This window comes from Halichoerus grypus, chromosome 1, assembly GCF_964656455.1.
Source record: "Halichoerus grypus chromosome 1, mHalGry1.hap1.1, whole genome shotgun sequence".
Taxonomy (NCBI): Eukaryota; Metazoa; Chordata; class Mammalia; order Carnivora; family Phocidae; genus Halichoerus; species Halichoerus grypus.
This window is the reverse complement of record NC_135712.1, coordinates 201,280,837-201,301,366: the sequence shown is the minus strand read 5'-3', so window position 1 is coordinate 201,301,366 and position 20,530 is coordinate 201,280,837. Positions and strand designations below refer to the sequence as shown.

General features: G+C 55.1%; 2 protein-coding genes across 6 annotated transcripts in view; one reads left to right on the top strand and one right to left on the bottom strand.

The window, feature by feature from the left end:
- FYCO1 (FYVE and coiled-coil domain autophagy adaptor 1) overlaps window positions 1-20,530 on the bottom strand; it is a 73,923-nt gene that overhangs the window by 10,932 nt on the left and 42,461 nt on the right. For all 5 annotated transcript variants that reach the window (XR_013450280.1, XR_013450281.1, XM_078078933.1 and 2 more), the window contains exons 15-16: window positions 5,453-5,548; window positions 1,996-2,206 (exon numbers count right to left, since the gene is read on the bottom strand). Coding sequence is in view for 3 of the 5 variants with exons in the window: in XM_078078933.1 (XP_077935059.1) it covers window positions 1,996-2,206; window positions 5,453-5,548 (307 nt within the window). In the remaining 2 variants the exon portion in view is untranslated. The remainder of the gene's footprint in view (window positions 1-1,995; window positions 2,207-5,452; window positions 5,549-20,530) is intronic.
- On the top strand, window positions 13,072-18,652 carry CXCR6 (C-X-C motif chemokine receptor 6). Its single transcript, XM_036107634.2, has 2 exons — window positions 13,072-13,194; window positions 16,757-18,652. The coding sequence occupies exon 2, from the start codon at window positions 16,757-16,759 to the stop codon at window positions 17,801-17,803; it is 1,047 nt and encodes a 348-aa protein (XP_035963527.1). The 5' UTR covers window positions 13,072-13,194; the 3' UTR covers window positions 17,804-18,652.

The window sequence follows — 20,530 nt, the reverse complement described above, 5'->3', positions numbered from 1 at the left end:
GTTCCTAGGCTGATGTCTGTTCCCGGGACCTCAGGCAGAAAAAACAGCTACCCCACGGCTGGCTGGTGATGCAGGGCTTATGAAGGCAGGCGGCCCCTGAAAATGCCCTTCTTGCTCACCCTGTATATGGGCTCCTTCTGCCCCCTGGTGTCCACTCTGAGAAACACACTGGTAGTCCTGACCTCCAGAGGCCCCTGGAAGCTGGAGATGAGGAAGGCTCCTCCTCCAGGTCTCTGAGCCCAAGCCCCGAATCCTGGTAGGAACCATGTGGATCTCCCAGGGCCATGCGGATTTGGTGGGTGAGTGACTGAGCAAGGGGAGAGGCCCACAGCTCGGCCACGTGTGGGCAGGTGGCATGGCAAAGGCCTGGACATGGGATTGAGTCCCTTCCCCCACTCCCTGCCACCGACACCAGTGTCCAGTGTGGGAGGACGCGGTGCTGGTGTCTGGTGGGCCTTGGGACTATGAGGACGAACAGCCAAGGCACCGAGGTGAGCTCCTTGTCAGGGCAGAGTTGACAAGCATGCTGGTCATGCTGCCGCTTGACTAATTGCCCTGGCAAGTCACTGGGCATCTCGGTTACCCCGTCTGCAAATGAGGATGGAGGCCTGCTCCACATCAGCCTCCCGGGGGCAGGGTCGGAACCTCAGGAAGGGCTCCAAGCGGGGAACATGGCGCGGAGCCCCCTGAAAGGAAAGGAGGGGCAGAGCGGTTTCTAAATAAGAATAAACACGAAACTCCACAAAACAAGGCCAACTCAAGGAGGCTAGAATTCAGTTTTCGGAGTGAATTTGCAGAGGACAAAAATGACAAAGCAGTCTCTACGAGAAGGTACCAACAGGGTGCAGATGGCAGGAGAGCAAGCCAGACACGCATCCCGGCACGAAGGTGTGCACTGCAGCGAGCCCGCGGGCCTTCAGCTCCGGGCCCCCCGACCCCGGCCCGCGGCCCACACGCAGGAGGGACTCAGGGATATTCTCACACACACTGCGCAGGAGTCTCCTTCCACGTGACTTCAAATTGCTCTCCCCCACCTTGCTTCTCGCCATTGCCGGAACGTGGAAGTTTCTGCACCTATAGCAGCCTGAGGTCCACTCTAAGCTCCAGGCCGGCCTGTCTGTCCTCACTGGTCCTTCCACCCACAATGATTCAAATGGGACTCGAGTTTCCACCCAAACCAGCTCCCCCCTCCCCTCACACTGAGTCAGCCACCCACCGAGTCCTGCTCAACCTTCTGTCCCGGGCTCTGGATCCCACCCTATCCTTTCTACTCTGGCTTCTAATCCCTTGAGCTAGACCCATGGCTCTCACCCTTGGTCGCTCACTGGACTCACCTAGGAACACCTGTGTCCCAGCCCCAGGGATTCTGACTGAGTGGTGTGGCTGTGGCCTTGGGAGTAGGTATTTCTAATATGTAGCCAAGACTGGGACCCATGGTCCAGGCCACCATCCGCATCCCACCTTTGAATGTCTTAGGACTTTATGAACTGGAATCTGCCACCAAGACTTCAAGCCCCAGCACCCAAGTGACACAATGGCTAAGGTGTCTCTGCTGACATCTCTGAGGTGAGATGCCAAACACCCCAAGCTCATAACCACCTCCATGGTGACCTATTCTTGATCTGCACGGCTCTGGTAAAAAATGATCCTTAAACTGGGTCGCACGTCTGTATCCTCTAGGTCTTACCTAGTGATCTGCCCCAAGGTCAGACGGAAGCTGTCTGACACAGGAGCAAACCTTCAGACGCCTGAAGACAGCGCTCTCCAGCCACCAGGCCTTTCCCTCCCCATGCTGGCCAAGGCCAGGTGCTTTGCCTGCCCCGTGGGACGCAGCCCAGAGGGCCTGCCCACCTGCTTCCTCCCCGTGTCCGTCTCACATTCCAGGTGAGGCCCGCCCAGCAGGAGGCAGGATGGCCGCAGCCCTGCGCAGGGAAAGGTCTGCCCAAGCACCCTGCTGTATGAGCAAGCGGGCCGCGGGCGGGGAGCCGGCCTCACCTTACACTGATCCAGCGGCGTGTCCTCTGCCTCCCGGAAGACCACACTGAAGGAGATACTCTTGGGGTCGGAGGAGAAGACCCAGCTGATGGTGAGGCCTGCCTCGGCCACAGTGATGGGGATGAGGCTGTAGGTGCTGGACCGCACAAACAGCTCCCTTTTGCTCTCCCCGAAGCTGGCGATCTCGTCCACTGTGAGGGGTAATTTTATCCTAAAATCCAAACGCAGAGAAGGCCCTGATCAAACAGGCAACGTGCCTGAGTCTGCCGGCCAGGTCACCTGAGGCTCTGAGGTGGCCGGAAGCCCTGGAGGCTCTTGGGAGGCCGAACCCTGGGGAGCCTCGCCCGACGTGCTCAATTACGGGAGAAGCCTGGGTGCGCAGCTCCCGCCCACAGTGAGTACTGACTGGGTGCCGGGCACGGTGGACGGCAAACATGGGGATGACCATCTCTGCCCGCATGGGGCTGGCATGTCCCCGCAGGTGGTCGGGGATGAACGCCGGCCTGAGGTGCTCCACGAGCCCACGGATGGGAAGCAGCTACGGAGGCCTCGGCTCTCAGGAGCTCCCCCGAAGCTTCCTGCTGCCCAGCTGGCCCATTCCTGTCTCCAGCTCCAGGCTGCCCTCTATGTTAACTGGCACGGGCAGGAAGCACACCCATCATTAGAAACTTCCCACCCTCTCGGCCGTCCCTCTCGGTGGAAATCTGGGGCCCGCTGGAAGATTCCAAGGGGCACCCTGACTTTTCTTAAATGGGTTCCAGTGCCTGCCTTGCTTCCCGTCTGCTACAGGGCTCACCCCCTCGTAAGCCTGAGGTTCCTCCTCTGCCCGCCTGCTGACGGGTGTGAGCAGGGCCTCAGAGGATGAGCTGGGCGGGCGGGAACGGGCCCCTCTCCCCGCGGCTGCCTGGATGGTGCGTGCCGGCGCGGGTCACCAGGACAGGGCCTCGGGTGCGGAGCGGCCACCTCAGCCAGCGGCGTGGCCTTGGGCGGGTCTCGTCTCCTCAACTGTGAACCGGGAAGGTGGCGGCCACCACGTGCCGGGCCCTCTGCTCGCAGGCTTCACGTGCTGGCCCCACGGCGGCGGAAGGAAGCACGAGGCTCCCACTTCACACGAGGGAGCCAAGACGTGATTAAGAAACTTGGTCCAGGCCCACCCAGGTCTGATCTGAAGCCACTACCTGTCTCCTACACCAAACTGCCTTTCATGGCCAAAATCTACTACTGTCCCCCTGAAAGCAGCAGCAGAAACTAAAGCTCAGAGAGGTTAGGGAACTCGCCCAAGACTGCACAGCAAGTAAGTCATGGGGCCGAGTGTGCTGTCTGCCTTCAAAGCTGTGGAGATGGATGGAAATATTCCCCAGAGCTATGCTAATGAGAAGAGTAATCAAGGATGAAAACACCCAAAATGCTCTGCAGGACAGCTCGGACAAAAATCATTCCACTTTTGTGAAGATTTCATTCCATGTAACGTTTTCCCATGTGTTCATTTAAGCGTCATTTCTAATTATGGTACAAAAAGCCTTGTCCGATGTTTACAATTCTCAAGAATCTGAGAGTAGGCAGAAGGGTCCCTTTTGGAAAAGAGGTCTTTCTTGTAAGGCGGAAATCTTACTGCACGGCCGTGTGTGCAGTCACCCTGACAGAAGGTCCCACTGATTCTGGGCCATTTTATAATTTTACGTTCCAGAATTCTCCCCTCGCATCCAGTCCTTTAGATTGTGCTTCTAGTCTTTTTTTTTTTTTTTTTTTTTTTAAACCTTTCTAGACGTTATCTGTTCACTGAGAGGACATTACTCAGTCTCCCCAAAGGAGAGGCTAATAAAAACAAATCAAGGGTTTGCCATCTCTGCTCAAATATAATCTTTTTTTTTTTTGAGAGAGAGAGAAAGAGAGAGAACATGAGCGCTGGGTGGAGGGGAGGAAGCGGAAGGAAGGGCAGAGGGAGAGAGAATATTAAGCAGGCTCCTCACCTAGCATGGAACCCAACGCAGGGCTCGATCTCACGACCTGAGCTGAAACCAAGAGTCCGATGCTGAACCAACTGAGCCACCCAGGCACGCCTCAAATATAATCTTAAATAAAAGGAGTCCACTGTCTACAGGGCTCACATCATAAATGTAAATTTTACTGGTTTCCCTACTTTGCCCTGTCCCTCCATAGTCATTCTCCACATGGCAACCAGAATGATCTTTTTTTTAAATGTAAATTACATTAAGTCATTCTTCTGTTCCAAACCTCATATTTGGGCTCCCATTTTTCTCAGATTAAAAGCCAAAGTCCTCACAATGGCCAACAAGGCCTGATGTGACATGGGCGCCCTTCCCTCTCTGACTCAGTTTCTTTCGCTCTCTCTGCTTCAGCCACACTGGCCTTTTCCCTGGTCCTTGAACATGACAGACACCATTCTGCCCCAGGGCCTTTGCACTGACTATTCCCTCTGCCTGAATGCTGTTCCCTCATACAGCTGCATGGAAACTCCCTCCAGTCTTACCTCTTAGTGCCACTTTATTCAAAATGACAAATTCCACCCTCCCCATCCTACTTTTCTTCCATAGCAACACCACCTTGTAATGAATGCACTATGTAATTCACTTGTTTACTTACGTTTATTGTCCACCCCTGCTGGAATATAAACTAAACATGAGGGCGGGGATCTTTGTTTTGCTCACTGATGTACTCCAAGGACCTAGAACCTACCTGGTGCTTCCTAGGTGCTGAGTAAGTATCTGTGAGTGAGGGAGTGAATCTACTCAGTGACTATTAAGCCATTATCCAGCCATTAGACACAACACAGGAGAAAAAGAATAGGATATGTGAAAATACTCACGCAGTGGTAAGTTTTAAAAGACCATGAAATAAGATGTAGAATATTTTGTTTGTGTTGAAAATGATGTACATATGTATTTTTAAAAACTGGAAGGCTATACACTGAGGTGGTTTGCTTGTCTCTATTTTCCTATTTTCTACAATGAAACGGTACTGCTCTTACAGTAAGAAAACAAAACAAAGTTATGGTCAGAAAAGAAGAACGCAGGGCACAGGCGTGAGGAAGGGACAGCTATAGGGGGTACAGGGAGCTTCTGAGGGTGAGGGAACTGGTCTCTGTCTTCACTGTGGTCACACGGGGGCGACACTGTTCTGTTCTGGGCCTGGGTGCCCCCGTCTGGCAGCACTGGGGTACGGAGCCGGCTGGGCTCAGAGGCCCCTGAGATCACATAAGCCACTGGCCCACATAAGCCCCACATAAGCCACAATTGGTGATTGCACTGTTATTTGTCAGAGTCTAAGCACCGTGCACATAAAGGGGGAATGTACTGTATGTAAACTGTACTTTTAAAAAAAAAAGCACAGACTGAATGAAAGCCACCATGGGTGCCAAGTCAGAGCCTCGGGGGTGCAGCTCCTCCTCCCCAAAAGTGACAGCCCGGGGAGCCCCGCTCGGAGACCTGTCACTTACATCAGTTCCCCGGACTTCAGCAAGCAGATTTCGGCATCCTGTCCCAGCGGCATGTCTTCAGTGTCCTCAGGGGTTAGCGAGGTTGACATGGCGTCCCTGAAATGCCACACACGAGAACACACAGCCATTTAGCCATCGGCACGTGGAGTCCCACGTCCTGGGCCCCCAGCCTTGGAGTCACGTAGCCAACCTCAGAATGCACGGGATCCTTCAGTCCCAGAGGCCGTGACAGAAGGTCCGGCAGGCTCTCCAGGTAGGAGCACAGGGGCTGGGGCCGAGCGGGCAGGATGGGGAGAAGACAACAGGGCTGCCATGACTTCCCTGGCGTCTTTCCAGGGGCCGTGGGGAGGGGCTGCCCACCACTCAGACGGGCCACCCTCCTATCCCACGCCAGCTGAGCGCTGTCAGCAGCAGCCCGGGGTCCTGCCTGGCCGTGACTAGCCAAGCCTGCTCTGGCTCATCTCCAGGGAGCAAGGACACACACCCAGGAAACGGCGTGGGCGAAGAGGGAGCAGTGGGACAGAGCCATGGACAGAGAGTGGACCTAAGCCACATGGCCTCTCTCGCTCACAACCCACGGTCGGCTGCACCAAGAGCCAGCAGACACATGCTTCCCACCGTGCTCCGTGGAACCCAGGGCCAGGGGCGGAGGGCACCACACGCTCCCTCTGAGAGAGCCCCGGCACCGTGCAACGTAAGTTCGAGGCTCTAGGAGGCCCTGCAGCAAAGACATCTACTGGACTTGAACTCCAGCGTTCCGTGTGTTTATTCCATCATGGAACGTTTTAAACTCCTACTGGACTGCTTACTCTGGGAAGGCAGACTGCAGTCCCCCTCCTTCACTGACAGGGACACGGGGGCCCAGTCAGCTCCTGAGACGCAGGCCGGAGCCCCACGCCTGGCTCGGCCAATGGCTTGTGTGATCTCAGGGCCCTCAAGCCCAACCAGCTCGAGTGCCCAGGTCTGCTCAGGGGAAACTTAGTCCAGAAAAGAAGAACCATTTGCCCCACGGGCAAGTGTTAATAAGGAACATCTCTCACCTAGCACAGCTTCTTCCCCAAATGTCGCAATAACCCCCTTCTCAACTGCCCTAAAGGGCGCTCCCCAGATGTCTCTGGGGTGAGGTCAATGTGAACCAAACTGCCCCCCTCCCCAGGTTCCCCTTGGGCTCTCACCAGCTTGGCCCTGGGGACACTCGCTCAACCTCTGAGGCCCCGAGGGAACTCGAATGAACCCAGTCCAGCCCCACCCCATGCCCTGCTGTGCCAAGAGATGTCCCCCCAGGTCAGCGCTGTGCAGGACACTGATGTAGGCATGGCATACACCTCCCCCCGCCCCGAGTCAGCAACACCCCCCCCCCCACACACACACAAACAGCTGGAAGAAGGGGGTCTCAGCACACACAGCGGCCCGGGCAAGGTCGGTGGCCAGCAGCAAGCATCCAGACCTCGTGCTCAGACGGCTCCGCCTCCACCACCACCTTCACACCCACTTGGGCACCAAGTTCTTGTCTCTTTCGGGTGCTCTCTCCCCTAGGCTGAGCGGCTTTTGGAAGTGCAGAGTGCAGCTGTGCAGCTGTGACTTGGGCTGGAAAATGACAGTGCTGTCTGGGCTGCATGGCGTGCCGCCCACGGCCATGCCTGGGATGGGGCTCTGCAGGATTCCCAGCTCAGGACCCAACCTAGTATCACCTCTGGGCCAGCGGAAATTCAAGGAGCCCAGCGGCCACACCCTAATGCTCACAGAGCTTCTGCCTGGAGGTGGCGGCTGTCACCTCTGCTTGGGAGGGATCCCCAGCACATGCTGCTCACGTTTCACTGCCAGGAGAGTCCCTGACCTCAACGGGTCGGGGTCTACAACCTGCCTATGGGGAGGCTGCAGACGGTCTACCACAGTCCACTTCCTGCGTCTGAGCCCGAGGCTCCCCGCTCAGTCGGTGGAACCTGAACGTCCACCTGAGCACCCAGGGGCTCTCCGCATGGCGGCAGAAAGGGGGAGTTCAGAGTCGGCAAAATTCAGTGAGTCTCCCCTCAGCCTGTCCTGGCTGTCACTCAGGTGTGGGGGCGGGAAGATCTGCCAGGCATCACAGTGCACCTGCATGAAGAGCACCGTGCCGTGAGTCTGGGGGATGCGACCGGCAGCTTCACCAGGGGCCAGTGCACAGGCATCTGCAGCCCGCTCCCACCCTGCCTGCCCCTCCCTCCCACTCACCCCCCGGGCCCTTTCTGTCACAGCTCTCGTTACAACGGGCCGTACTTATCTCTTTTGGGTGCTCTCTCCCCTAGGCTGAGAGGCTTTTGGAAGTAGGAGCTGCACCTGAGCTGTCCCTGCCCTATGGGACCGGCACGCAGCGGGTCGGCCACTGCCCTTTGCAGGAACCAAACAATGTACGTGCCACTTGGTGAGAAGTATGTGGAAATTCGGAAGAAGGCAGAGGAATGCGGACAAAGTCAAAGAGAGAACCGAGGCCGGATCCCTGAAGGATGAGGACCCTGAGTCACGCGTGGAGTGACGGCTGCGGGGTCAGCCGCAGCACGCCCGCTGCTAACTTACAAGGCCTCTCTGCCCAGAGGGGGACAGGTACTGCCCGGGGAGAGGCCTTCGTCTTCTTGGGAAACCTCTGAGCACAAGACGGGGCGTCACTGGACCGGCCCTGATATCACACCTGCTCTCCACCATTTAGCTCCCCTGTCCCTGCCTTGTCCCCGTCTGCTGTGGTGCTGAGGCCGCTGGGGGTGAGACTCTGCTCTCAGGGTGCCGCTGTGAGGGTGTGGCCGGCACAGGGAGCTGCCAGGGCTGCTAGATCACCAGACACCCACTGGCACCCCGCTACCTGGCCGGGGGCTGTCTGGGCACAGTCCCCGTCAGCCCACGGTAAGTGGGGGAGCCCATCTTCATGAACACCCTGCCCTTCAGGGGCTGAGCGCCGGGAGCCCTGAGCAGTGGGGGCTCCATCTATCTAGCCGGAGCTCCCTGGGGCTCCAGCGGGCAGGAGAGGCCGTGTGGCTCTTGGTGGGGCCGTCACTCCAAGGCGGTTCCAGTCTTGGTTTTATGACTAATTGTGACTCTGGGTGCCCTTCCCTCCTCTGAGGCTGTTCTCCCTTCTCTATATGGGAGAAGGTGACGGAACCAGATGGACTCCAGGCTCCGCTCTGAGCTCCAGGCTTGGCTGGAAAAGACTGTAGGTTCCAAAGGACTCCTCGGCCTTCTCCACGCTTCCCAAGGAAGGTGCAGCAAGAATACGCCTGACCCACCTGCTGCCACTGAGGGCAAGCCTGGTCCCTCGCTATTCTCTTCCTCCCCACCCCTCGACCTCCTCCTTGCCCACCTCCTTCCGTGGCTCTTGCGACCACTAGCTTCCACATCCCCCATCCTTCTCCCAGGAGAAACAGAATCACAGAACGTCAGTGTGAGAGGCTGTTCAAGGGATCAACCCCCCCTCACCCCCCGCCACTTGACGGACACGGATACGGGGGTCCGAGGAGCCAAGATGGGCCCAAGGCCACTCAGGCCTGCCTCAGGTCACTTGTCTTCATCCTTGGGCAAAGTGCAAATACCGTACAAGAGAAAGATAAATAACATCCGACAGAACAAACTCTGAAGCTGTAGTTGGTTCTCTTGCTTTTCCAGCATTGAGGATAAAAGATGTCCTAACCCGTCACTGCCTCTCCTCCTCCAGCTCCCCCTTTCTGGCCACGACTATAGACAAGCCCGGATGACCTGCGAGTACGTGCTTCCCAGGGTAGGCCCCCAGCCCCTCCCGGCCCTGGCTGAGGCCCTGCACGGGGGGGGAGCGGAGTGAGGCGGGCATGGGTGGGTGTTGCCATCCCGAGGATAAGGGTTAGGGGCCCAGAGGTTTCTTCTCAATGGCTTTTCAAACTGTGGGTTGCGACCCATTTAGTGGGTCATGAATCAACTTAGGAAGTTACGACCCACATTAGAAGAAATTGAATAGAAAACGCCAAAGCGACAGGATACTGCGTGTTGTCAGGGGCTCTGGCTTTGCCTTCGTGTCTACACGCGCACATCCGTGGACGGTCAGGTAAAACTCGTATCTTTCCGTGGGACGCAGTGGAAGAGCATCTCCCTTAGTTCAGAGGAGGGCAAACAAGCTTGGGAAGGACAGGGAACAAAAGCAAGGCCGCTAGGGGGCACCCTCTCTCCTGCCAGCACCATTTCCTTTGTTGCCACTGGGGTGTTTTCCTGCGAAGTTGAGACACATTGATTGCCCACAGCGCCCTTCCTTCCTCCCCTTGCTCCGGCCATGGGAGCCTCCTGCTGGCGATGGTGACCCCTGATGGCATGTCACCCTTTCCTGCTGAGCTTCCGTCCCTGAGCCTGTGGTCAGGAGAGCTGAACTTGTCTTGAGGCGTACACGTCTGTTTGTTAACTCCTTCCACCCTCTGGGGCTGGTCATCTTGGCACCCCCGGAGATCCTGCCCTGCACACTGTCTATGCTCAATCAACGTCCAGATTGTGTGCCCCACGGAGAGCTGGCCTTCTGTCCCACATGCCCCCAAACACAGGACATGCCCAAGGCTCCATTTGAGAACCAAGTGAGAATAAAGTGGTGTCCACAGACAAGGCAGATGGTGAGGAAGTCCCCGGCAGTGCAGTCCAGGGGTTCGCGCCTGCCTGGATGAGGGGTCACGGGGGAGGGGGGTCCCCCCACTTGGTCTCTACAGCTGGATTCTACAATAGCTTCCTTTCACAAATCAAAATGCCTCAGCTGCTTTTTCATGTAATTACTGTACAACCTCAGTCCTGCAGACTGCCCAGGGGGCAAGATCTTTTGGCTGCTGGGATCGGCAGAAGAAGAAAGGATGCCTAAAAAGCGCCCATGGCCCGAGCATCTTGCCGACCGCCTTCCTCAGAGGTCTCCACCTGCTCCTCGGCCTCGCTAAGCAGCTCAGTGAGAAAGGGTGCTTCCCCCGATTACCCAGGGTCCCCAGGCCAGCTTCTATCTGTGGTCAGCAGACGACTCTACAATGCGCTGCCCAACTCAGCCGCCACTGGCCTCATGGGGCCGCTTGAACTCAAATTCATCACAATTTGGCTCCTCAGCGGCACCAGCCACACCTCAGGGGCTCCAGGGCCACTGTGTGGGACGGTGCGGACCCAGGACAGGTCTGGCCTCGCAGAACGTGCTCGTGAGCAGCACAGGCTCGGAACGTGGTGCCGAGCCCACTCTCTGTGGGATCTGGGGGCATTTTCCCATTTTACTATTAAAAGTAACTTCTGGCTAGTTTTTCTTGCAGTCATTGGCTTCCTTTTTGCCTAAAAAAAACCCGAGTGATGAAGAACACTTCTGGTATTTTGATTTCTGATTACTCAGTAGCCATGGTCCGACCACAATTACCCAAACCTGCATGCCCGACCTCAAAACCAACGGCCGGGCTGCACTTGGGCACGCCTCCCCGGCTCTAGAAGGAGCAGCCTTCTGGTCAGGCTCTTTTTCTGAGAATTTCGGTCCTAACTGACCCTCCACGGTCCCCGTCGACCACCAGTGCTTTGCAGTGAGACTTCTGCCTGCAGCAGGAACTGCCTCAATCCTGGGTCCTGGGATTGACGTTTCACCCAGGGTTCTGGAACGGTGAGCAGGTCATTGCACTCTGACTTCCAAGATAAACCTGCAGTGGGCGTGGCTGTTGCTTCTTAGTCTATCCTTCCCCCGGTTCTGTTTAGAAAACGTTTAAGGATTCCAGGGGCAATCTAAGACATGTGATTGGGCCGTTGCCCTTGGCAAGTTCAGAGTTTTGTTTCAAAGAAAAGTGATGCCCTTGAAACACGGAGCACTACCAACTGGCAGATAAAAAGATCCACTGGCACTCTGTAAAGTGGCTGAAGTAAGATTCTGGCCCCCAGAGGCTGAGTGGCTCCCTCCTCCAATCTGGCTGAAAGTCTTTCCCTGGAGAACCTTCCGCTGGAGAACGGTGATGACAAATGCAGCCGTGCTTTCTCAGACACACGAACCCGCCCGCCCTGCAAGCCCGCACACAGTCGTGGAGGAGGCCAGGGCGAGGCCCCTTTCTTCCCATGGAGTACAAGTGTGCTTGTCCTTCCAAGACACAAGGGCCTGGCCGCGTGAGCGTGTTTGACAAGGCTCGGGCCCTTCTCTGCTCCGGGAACTGGTCCCAAATGCCACAGTTGGCTTGTCCCTGGGAAAGGCGCATCTCTCAAAGCACAAGAGATTCCAAAATGAAAGGCTGGCTCGCTCCGAAGGGATGTCTTGCCTTAAACGGTCTCTCTCAGAGGATGGGTGCTTTGGCCCACCTCCCCTGCACTTGTCATCGTCCACCGGCCCCTGCGTCCACCCACCACCTGTCTAGAGGCACACACTCTACAGAGCGTCCCGGCTCCTGCCCTCAGGGAACAGCTCATTCATTTGTACCAGTGTGGTGGAAGGGTTTGAACTAGTCCGTTCAGAAAAGCCTCGAAAATCCACGAGCGCTCTTCAAAGCTTCTACTAGGGCTCCCTGGGAGAGCTCCATGCTCAGCAAGTGGTGCAGGGAGCATGGGCTCTGCACCTGGACAGATCCTGGGGGACCCCAGGGGCATGCGTGCTCTTGGGCGAGTGAGCTCATCTCTCGACCCTTCTGCTTACTCATCTGTAAAGGAGTAAGGCTGGATAGCTAGGTGGGAAGCACCCGGCACAGGGCCTGGCTCCCAATGCCTGACACCCTGCCCTCAGGAAGAGCTGCAGGAGCCGCTGTGCCCAGCAGATGCATACCAGCCGTGACGGAGAACGGGCTGAATGGGGTGCAGAGTCAGGGGAGGGGGGCCCCGGTGAGTGGGCACGAGGGCAGCTGCTTCTGGGAAAGCAGAGATGGGAGTCCACGCCTCTACCCAGCAGCCCTTCCCCAGAGGAACGGGAGTGCGGCAGGCATCCCTCCAGCTCCTGCCTCCCGGGGCGTTTTTCCCCGGAAGCGTCAGCATGTCGGGGTCAGGGAGTCCAACAACTAGAACTGTGCTGTCACCAGGTGGTCCATATCTGGGGAGTTCCAGCGGTGGGGACAGCCTCGGGGAACCAGAGGACACCGAGTCATGTGGGTTTAGATGGCAGGGCTGCGTCAGGCCGCCTGGCTGACCCGTCCCCTAGGAGCCCCCCGGTGCTCTGGCAACGACAGAGCCCTGGGTTTGTTTCCTGGAAGCACCAGTTTTTAGCTCTGTGCACATGGGGCTGTTATTTCGGCCGGGGCCCTCAGGGTTTTCATCTGTAAAATGGGAAGAGTACCTATTCTGCAGGGCTGCTGTGAGGATCAGGGGCTATCACCATGTGGGAGCTGCATGCATACCCCGAACCCAGGCCACAGCACGGACTTCGCATTGGTCAGGCCCCAGCGGCTCCAAAGAGACATGACTAGCGAAGGCAATGGTACAAATGCCGTCGTCTTCAGTGGGCTGCCTGAGCCAGACCTACTTCTTGCTCCCCTTTGTTTACAAATAAAAACCCTCTGAGGTCCTGGCCGGTGACTATGTCCATGGCCAGCCAGCAGGGAGTGCAGGAGATGAGAGCCACCGCTTCCTATCTCTCACCCCCAAATTACACGGGTGCAGGCTGGTCATGTGGATTCTGATGTACAAGGCAGGGGTGGGTAGGGCTGGGTTTCTTATGATCACCAACCAAGGGCGCTCAGAAGACAGTCAACGGAAACACGGGCCACATCACACAGAGACAGAGGCAGACCTTGCTGCTTCGAACAAGCTCATTTCTGGGACAAACTGAGAGAGCCTCTCCGCTGGTGAGTCATTTGTCTTCTTGTTTATGGAGTTCAAAGGCAAGTACTAACCTCAGGTTGCTGGGATCCTCTGATCCCTGCCTGTGGTGCAGTGTGGGGTAAAATGCCCAGGCTTTAGAGCTCGGCTGCTCTCGGTTCGAATTCTGCCTCTGCCCCACGACCCGAGAACTGTGAAGTGACTTAACACGGTTCTGGGCACAGAGCAAGTGCTCGTAAGCTGATGGTATTGGTAGTGCCGTCCCAGGGAGACGGGAGAGTCTAGCCACTGGCCACATCTGTCCGCTGAATAATCTCTCATTCTTGGTTTTCGTTTCTTTTGCATTATAATTTAGAACACAGGCTCTCAGATAGTTGTCTTGTTTCTTCTCCCCATGTAAGTCAATATACCAATGCAAACACTTCGGAAAAGGTAGAAAAACATAAAGGGAGAAGGGAAATAAGTCATCTTGAATTCCACAGCTAGAGGCAAACTGTTGATAAATTCTGGGCGGTTTTTTTTATGTTTTAAAAAATATAGTCAAAATTGGGGTGGCTGGCTGGCTCAGTTGGTAGAACATTCGACTCTTGATCTCAGGGTCGTTGAGTTCAAGTCCCACGTTGGACGTGGAACCTACTTTAAAATATGTAAGTATATATATCTATATATATATCTATATATCTATATATATCTATATTTATCAAAATCACATAGCTCATCGTGGATTCTTTTTTTTTTTTAATTTGGGGGGTAGGGGCAGAGAGAGAGGGAGAGAGAGAATCATAAGCTCCCCACATCCAGCAGAGCCCCACGTGGGGCTTGATCTCAGGACTCTGAGATCATGACCTGAGCCAAAACCAAGAGTCTGATGCTTAACCAAGTGAGCCACCCAGGAGTGCCACCATCGTGGATTCTTAAACAAGGGTCCACAGAATACGTGGCAGAGGGACTCAAAGGGCTCACAAGCCCTCAGAAATGCAGGCAGGTATGCACATTACTTCGGAGGAAAATGTCTGTGGCTTTAGGAGACTCTCAAAAGGGTTTATGATCAAAGAAAGTTAAGAATCATGATCAATTTTACATCCTTTTGGTCATGTACTCATTGTGACAGTAACAGCCAAAGCTAATTGTGCATATTTACTTTGTGCTTCCACTGCTGGGGGTCGTTTCGATGTAGTACATTCTCCAGAATCATTTAAAGCACTTCCTAAACATTTGAGTTATGTTCTATTTTATATCTGAATTGCAATTTGCTACTTTATTTATGATCAGACATTTACACTGCTTCCAAAGTTGAATATATTACTTTTTTAAAAAACTGCAATCAATCAACATAGGACTTTGGCTATAAAAGATAAAGACAGGAGTGATTTTAACATTTCTAGAAGGGAAACTAATTTTTTTTTAAAACACTTATCCACTTATTTTAGAGATAGTGACAGTGACAACACGAGCAGGGAGGAAGGGCAGAGGGAGAGGGAGAGAGAATCCCAAGCAGACTCCACACTGAGCAGGGAGCCCGATATGGGGCTCAAACTCACAACCCTGAGATCGCAACCTGAGCCAAAACCAAGAGCCAGATACTTAGCCGACTGCGCCACCCAGGTGCCCCAGAGGGAAACTAATTGTCAGTACTCTATCTGCACAGAACTGTGAGGCCCCAATCTGTTAGCATGACATACCTGATTACAAATGAATCCGTACGGGCCCTTTGAGGAAACGTGTAACGTCTGCAGCAGCTATAACAGGATTTCTTATAAACAGGCAAGAGTCAGGCGGTTAATAATGGAGACTTGGTAGTACTCTCAAGGAAAGCAAAGCCACTTGTTTCATAGTCTAAGTGATGAAGCAAATGTTTTTGTGTCCGCATGAAGCAGTACCACATACACGCCCTCCTCTGACCTACTTAACCCAGCAGCCCGCTGGTGGGGCCTGAGGACTGCGGCTGGCCTATCACCTTCCACACCTCACATTTTGTGGTCTAAAAGCAGGGACCTTTCACTGAGTAGTCTCATCCCAGAGGTGAGGTCCTTCCTTGGAGAGAAAGCGTGCCCTGTCCCCACGAGGACCGAGGGGGCAGCGCCAGGGCTGATACCATCTCCAGACAGGACAAGAAGTCTTTGAGTAGATTAGAAAGGACACATGACCTCTCCTTGGACAGGCCCCTGAATGGCCAGTTGACATTCTGACTTTGCTAAACCAAATGCCTGTTTTTCTTGAGACTTCTTAAGGTATTAGCAGGATATGGCCCTGGGTCACCAGAAATGAGCCACTGTGTGCTGAGTTCTCCGCAGGTCAGCGGCCTGGCACCCCGCCACAGCCGCCCCTGCTCCCACGCCACAGTACCTCACCCTCGTGTCCTGTCTGTGCTCCTTGGCACGGTCACGGGGCAGAGGGAAGGGACGGCCTTGAAAGGCTGGGAGCCCCAGGCAGGAAAGGCAGCTCTTTGGTTGTTGCTACAAGCCTCGCTGCAAGGCTGGCCCCTGGCCCCGCTGCAGTAGCCCATCCATCTGGCGTCCCATTTCGGCCAGATCTTCCATTTTTAAAAAGGAGACCCCTTGGGCCTAAGCTGCCAGTCACACAAGCTAAAGTAATGCTCCCTTCTCGGGAAGTGTTCCTTTTAAAAGATTCCCGAAGATGAGGAAGTCTTCCAGAAACCAGGCTCTGGTGGTGGAACGGGGCGTGCCAGGCACGGAGGGGCAGGCTGGGCCGGGCTGTGAGGAGAGCTGCCCGATTCCCTGGCCGCGGCCAGCTCTGCCACGGTGCTGGCCAGCCTGGTGCTTTCTGTGCCTGGTTTCTCTCGCATCCAGATCTAGGCAGTGGAGGGCAAGGAAAGACAGGATAGACGGTCTACCCAGGCAGAGAAGTCCTGGTCATCCCCCAAACCCCTTCTGGTCTCCAGAAGTCTCCTCAATGGGGGATACTCGCCTTAGCTTCCACAAAGAGCAGGGGTTTAATTTAATAGAAAATGAGGCACAGGATGGGCAGACGAAGGCAGGCCTGCCCAGTACAAAGCAGTCCTATACTTCCAGAAAGGCACCACCCCCACTTTACCACATGGGGACCTTTGCTTTCAAGACCAGTCGGCACAGGATTTTCTGGACTGTGCGTGGGGTCAGTTACATGTTGTCTCCCAGGTGGGTGAGAGCCTTGGGATTTCAGGGCTAATTGGGGCACCTGGGTGGCTCGGTCGGTTAAGCGTCTGCCTTCGGTTCAGGTGATGATCTCAGGGTCCTGGGATCGAGCCCCACATCGGGCCCCCTGCTCAGCAGGGAGCCTGCTTCTCCCTCTCCCTCTGCCCCCCCCCCCCCGGCTTGTGCACGTGCTCTCTCTCATAAATAAGAAAATCTTTAAAAAAAAAAAAAAAAAAAAAAAGGATTTTAGGGCTAATTAAGGGCCCCTTGTCCTGTCTGAGCAATCACCCCTCAGCACTGTCTGTCTCCATTACACTGGACTGCGTGGTCACTGAGCAGAACGTAGGTGGGTTCAGGAGGTAACTACCTGCCCCCTAAAAGTGGGGCAACAGGATTGTAGGAGAACAGGAGGTGTCCCCCTCGGCCCCGACTATAATTCCTGTTTGCCTCCCAGATGTTCACGAGAACGCACGCCATGGAGGAGAACGACTATGTCGACCCCGGGTTCTTCAACACTTCCAGTGACGGCAGCCAGGGGCATGAACGCTTCCTGGAGTTCCGCAAGTTCTTTCTGCCCTCCGTGTACCTGGTGGTGTTCATCTGTGGCCTGCTGGGTAACTCGCTGGTGCTGGTCGTATACATCTCCTACCAGAAGCTGAAGAGCCTGACAGATGTGTTCCTGATGAATCTGCCCTTGGCTGACCTGGTGTTTGTCTGCACTCTGCCCTTCTGGGCCTACGCAAGCATCCACGAGTGGGTCTTTGGCAAGGTCGTGTGTAAAACCCTGCTGGGCATCTACACGCTCAACTTCTACACGTCCATGCTCATGCTCACCTGCATCACCATGGACCGCTTCGTTGCAGTGGTTCGGGCCACCAAGGCCTACAACCAGCAGGCCAGGCGGATGGCCTGGGGCAAGGCCATCTGCTTGCTCATCTGGGTGATCTCCCTGCTGGTTTCCCTGCCGCAGATCATCTACGGCAACGTCCATTATCTCGACAAGCTTGTCTGTGGTTATCACAATGAGGAGATTTCCACTGTAGTTCTCGCTACCCAGATGACACTGGGGTTCTTCCTGCCACTGCTCGCCATGATGGTGTGCTACTCAGTCATCATCAAGACCCTGCTTCATGCCCGAGGCTTCCAGAAGCACAAGTCTCTGAAGATCATCTTCCTGGTGGTGGCTGTGTTCCTGCTGACCCAGACGCCCTTCAACCTTGTGAAGCTCATCCGCAGCACGAGCTGGGAGTACGCCACCATGACCAGCTTCCACTATGCCATCATTGTTACAGAGGCCATCGCCTACCTGCGGGCCTGCCTTAATCCTGTGCTCTATGCCTTTGTTGGCTTGAAGTTTCGGAGGAACTTCTGGAAACTTATGAAGGACACTGGCTGCCTCCCTTACCTGGGGGTCTCGACTCAATGGAAGTCTTCCGAGGATGCTTCCAAGACCTGTTCTGCCTGTCACAACGTGGAGGCCACCAGCATGTTCCAGCTGTAGGCCTTGCCCGGGCTTGGAGAGCTGCTCAGGAGCTTGCGGGAGTACAGCTGTGTGCTCTGGATGCGATGAGGGAGGCTTTGTTTATGGCTTGCGCTTTCTCATGGAGAAGTCACCCAACCCTGTAGCTGGTTGTGGGACGCTGCTTCTCGGGCATGAACACATTCTGCTCTCCTCTTGAACCCCCAGGCCTAAAGCTCAGTGTGTGGGGGGGGGAAGCTCTCAGAACCGGAAGGGCTTTCCTTCCTCTAGCCCCAAGAACGCTAGCTCCCAGGGAATGAGGTGTGACCCTTAAGACCTTAGGTTCTCCTTCCTGAGGACTGGGACTAAACGCTGAAGAGGGGAGCCTGGCCACACAGCTGCTGAGTTCAGAAGACTCCTCTGGTCACTGGGAAGCAGGGAGATTAGAACAGCCATGAAAGCGAGTCCTGGGCCGCATGGCTGGGACCTCAATCACCAGGCACCTGACAGAAATGGGAACAGGCTCTGCCTCACCTGGGGGCTGGGCCTTTATATAGAGAGATGCTTATGTTCTCTCTGATTAATCCTGGAAGGAGGAACACCAGGGAACATGAATGGGCCCAAACAAATTAGTCAGCTGAGGATTCCAGGGGTCCACAGAAGGTTAGGAAAATGTGCAAAGCAGCGTTTAAGACGATCGTGAATCTAAGCGGCATTTCTGAAATGTATTCTTTGGTGGGTTTGCTCATTTAAAAACTAAATTGTCCAATGCCTGATACACGCACGCACATATAAATCATGTATCAGTGTATATAGAATACAATCACGCCCGTGTCAAACAGCATATGATTTTCATGACGAAGAAATAAAACCTTTTTTAAAGTCTCTAAACTATGTTTATCCTTAGGCACATTCTACTTTATTATTTTTTTTAAAGATTTTATTTATTTGAGAGAGAAAGAATGAGACAGAGACAGCATGAGAGGGGGGAGGGTCAGTGGGAGAAGCAGACTCCCCACTGAGCAGGGAGCCCGATGCGGGACTCGGTCCCGGGACTCCAGGATCATGCCCTGAGCCGAAGGCAGTCGCTTAACCAACTGAGCCACCCAGGCGCCCCAGGCACCTTCTACTTTACTGTGGTATGCCTGGAATATACGGAAAAGTGATTACTTACAGGCTCGGAGCATAGGAAGCAACTTAGAATTGCAACCTTTCAGGGCACTGCTCTGTCAGGGAAATGGAATATACCAGTGATCACTACTTCACTGTGGCTTTCAATCTCCTGACCAAACTGTGAAGTACATTTGTGTAACCTCCTCAATATGGTCACAGGATGAGGCAATTCTAAACGTCAGGCACTTGAGTATGTTTATTAGATCCTAGCAATCTGCTCAGTAGGTAAAGTTGCCTTTTTGGCTCATGCTTTACAAAACCACTCACCAAAACGGAGAGAACCGATCGCCAGCAGTGAAAGCGAGCGCACAGGGCGGTGGGCCAGACCTGGCTTAGCAGTGTGCTCTGGGGTCCGGACTGACCGGAGTGGAATCCTGGCTTGGCTCTCACTCGTTGGCTAGACCAGTCGGTAATCTCTTTAACCTCTTTTGTTTTGGTGAAACGTGGGCCATAACGGGACCCGCCTCTGGGGGCTGGCGGGAGGAGGGCCTGAGATGACGTGTACAAAATACACTCAGCACAGTGTGCATTTGGGGGTGGGAGGGCTGCAAGGATGGCAACAGCAGCACGAGAACCAACGACACACAGAGGCCGCGGGTCGTCCTTTGTGAGCTGGCAAGGCGCGGAGGGTGTGCTTCGTGCCTCCAGGGCTGTGTGGCACGTCCCCTACACTCTGGTCCAGCTGCGCAGGCCCACATGAGCTTCCCTACTGTCTCCCGCTCGTGCCTAAATGCACCCACGAGAGCAGGTGCTTCCACGTGGACCCAGAGCTTCCTCACTCAACAAAATCTGCCCTTTCTGTGGTGACAAGGCTGACTTTCGTCGTCTTTAATTTGGCTTCAAATACAAAACAAACAAAAACACACACAAAAAAAAACCAGGAAAAAAAAAACAACTGGCCTCAAAGTGGGAGTTTCTGTCACCCTCCTTTGTGAGTTCACCTTGAGGTCAGCACTTCTGATAGCGGGGCCACCAGCCCCTGGCTTCCACAGAACGAGACAGAGGCCCTACCTGAAAAGGAGGATGTGAGGACGCAGGGAGCCAGGGGCCCTGCGGTACCGCTACACGTTCCCACGAGGGAAGTGGTGTGGTGTGACAGGCACAGCAGGGCTCTGGGGTCACTCAGACGCCGGCTCAGTGGCTGCTCCAGCTCTGTGCATCCTTGGGCAAGCCACTCAGCCTCCCCAAGGCCGGTTCAGCATCCACAGCACACCACACCCTCCCTCCAGGACTGCTCCTGAGGCCTGGACAGTGCACTAGGAGGGCCAAGCTGGGGGCTGCCTGGCCACGGCAACAGAGGGGCAGCTGCAGGGACCGCTGGCTTCCCCCTAACCAGGTGGCTGCCAGGCTGAGCCAAACAAGACCGGGCACCCATCAGGCCATGTCCTGGCCCGGGCCTGTGTTACATGCCTTCTCTCCAGGCTCCCTGCAGAAATGCTGTGCCCCTCCTTCTACAGCTTAGGAAAGCCCCAGACGGCACAGCCATGGACTCCTCCTTTACCTTCTCTGTATCCTCAGTCACTCATCGCCCCTGTATCTCTGGGCCCTTATCTGCTACACCCGAGAGTAGATATCTTCCCAAGCCCTCCCCTGCGT